The sequence below is a fragment of the Cryptomeria japonica genome, chromosome 2 (assembly GCF_030272615.1).
Source record: "Cryptomeria japonica chromosome 2, Sugi_1.0, whole genome shotgun sequence".
Classification (NCBI taxonomy): Eukaryota; Viridiplantae; Streptophyta; class Pinopsida; order Cupressales; family Cupressaceae; genus Cryptomeria; species Cryptomeria japonica.
In genome coordinates this window covers 98,643,588-98,646,070 of record NC_081406.1, presented here as the reverse complement: position 1 = coordinate 98,646,070, position 2,483 = coordinate 98,643,588, and the positions used below count along the sequence as shown (strand labels likewise).

Genomic DNA, 2,483 nt, shown 5'->3' with positions numbered 1-2,483 from the left:
AATTCATTGCTTGCTTTGCTTGAATTCATTGCTTAATACTTAAATATTAGAAATCAAATCATCGTGCTTGAACTTTTAAATAAAGCAAGATTTTCTTATACTTTAGCCTCTCCCACCATTTTAAATCCAAACCATTATTAAAAAAAAAAACCATTACTTGAGAATCATCTAATAAACTTTGTCTCACCAAATAAGGCAATTGGTAAAGCCTTTGACAAGTCACGAATACTAGCTGAATTCCAACCTTGATTAGTAGCGGCCTTCCCCACAAGTACCTCCTGAAAGAATACGAAGAAAATTACATTTTTTAAGGCAATTAACAGAGTCTGCACATGAAAATCTACGTAGGAAAATATGCAAAATTAGGGTAACTCTAGGAAAATAGCTAAAATAATAGCCAACTTGACAATGTACGTCACACAATGTATGAAGACAAACCCAAAGGCATTTCTTCCCATTATTTATGTATGTGGAAGGAATCTGCCCATTGTCCACTAGCGTTATTACCTCTGTTGATTTCTGGGCGAGAGAGAAGATATGGCGACGTTGGGAACTCTGGAGGTGCTCCTTGCCAACGCAGAAGACCTTCACAATACTAACTTTCTATGTAAATTCATTCATCCATCATCTTATTACATTTTTATTGGTGAATTTGAAAATTTTTAGTCTGGATTGAGAGGCTCAAGTGATCCCCACAATTCTATGGGGGAGGAGGGAAATATGCGCCTCTTTTTATATGATGTCTGGTTCAGATCAGGGGATATAATTAGAGATCTCATTCTCAACATGAATATACAACAATTTAAATTTATGAGAATGAAAGTTTGGGTCGAGAGACATAAAATTTCTGTAGCTACACCAGTTCAGTTAAGATCTAAGTAAGTTGAATCAATGAAAATATAAATCTGTGATCACAATGACTCAATAGAAATTTGAATTTTAGTGATCATAACACCAACATTTAACATTAATCATCCCACTATAAGACGAACCCTATCCTTATTATCACTTTTAATTTGTAGGTTTTGATTTTATTAGATCTCTTAGTTTTTAGTGAGCCAAAATTAATGGATTGTTTTAGGTAGAAAATTTCTGATCTCGATCTTTCATTTTCTTTGATCTGCAGTTAAGATGAACCCTTACGTCATCGTGAAATGCCAAAACCAGGAGCACAAAAGCAAAGTTGCATCCAGTTAGTATATTCTTCGATCTCTCTATTTTATTTGAGAACAAGCCAACTTAATTTATTGAGGGGTTAATATGGAAAATATGTTGCAGAAGAAGGCAGCAATCCGGAATGGAATGAGACGTTTGTTTTTAAGCTGTCAGAAGGGGCTTCTGATCTGACTATCAGAATAATGGACAAGGATACATTTAGTGCGGATGATTTCGTTGGAGAAGCGAAGTGAGAAATCTCCCCTAATTTGCACAGTTTTCTTGTAATTTGACGGTCTTTGAAAGACAATCTAGTAAATCCTTATGTTTTCATAGAATTCCATTGGAGGGAGTGTTGATGGAAGGAAGCGTCCCCCCTACACCTTATAACGTAGTTCTCATTGACCAGACTTACTGTGGGGAGATCAAAGTGGGTCTCACCTTCACTCCCAAGGCAAGTCACCATATTCCTTAGAAATGGTTTCTAGAAGCAACTCTTTTAAAGGTTTTCTTTACAGTGGGTTTTATACTGAGGTCTGAAATAAAAGAGACTGATACTTTGTAATAATAGGAAACCCAGATCTTTAAAGCATACTTTTGTTGGGCATTTTTCATTTGTGGAAGAGATCAACTGAATGACATGACTTGTTCATGTGTTGCAGGAAGAGTGTTATGAAGAAGAGGAGGTGGAAGGAGGCTGGAAAGAAGGATCTCTATGACAGATTGGAGCTATTGAATAATACAGATTAGAAACTTGTACATTATTGAAAGTTAATTTTTTATTATATGGTTTTGGTGTGAATCTCAAGTTTTGAGAGTAGGTATTTGAAGTGAAGGGTCATTAATTAATTTATATTTGTGTGATTTAGAGATGGAGGTATAACATTAAAATTAATAATATATATTTTTTATTATGCTTTGTATTGGGACATTTAACTCTCATTTGTCATTAAAATTTCGTTTAAAAAAAATTAAAATTAAAATAAGAAAATTAAAGCACTTTTGTACATAATCTAATGATTGTTTTTTGTTGTATGATAGTGTGAATTTTTTTCTTGAAATAATATCGATTTCTATAGAATGTAAATAAGATTGACATTTAAAAAAATCAACGTGAAATTTATTTATTTTATATATGACCAAGATGCTATCATAAGATTAGCTCCCTTTCATTTAAAAGCAAAAGAAAAAAGTACATTACCATCCTTGGTAGAGGAAAAAAATCATATTTGATTCAATTCATAATGAACTAAAACAACAAGACACCATACCTTCTCCAAAGGAGATAGAAGGTTTGGATTCTTGACAAGAAATATGCAAAAATTTCC

The 2,483-nt window shown here is 33.1% G+C and overlaps 1 protein-coding gene across 1 annotated transcript; it reads left to right on the top strand.

Moving 5' to 3' along the window:
• The first annotated feature begins 537 nt into the window (after positions 1-537).
• Positions 538-1,874, top strand: LOC131035162 (elicitor-responsive protein 3-like). The gene is made up of 5 exons (XM_059212983.1): positions 538-607; positions 1,127-1,192; positions 1,279-1,405; positions 1,492-1,609; positions 1,818-1,874. The coding sequence occupies exons 1-5, from the start codon at positions 538-540 to the stop codon at positions 1,872-1,874; spliced, it is 438 nt and encodes a 145-aa protein (XP_059068966.1).
• The last annotated feature ends 609 nt before the right edge of the window (positions 1,875-2,483 follow it).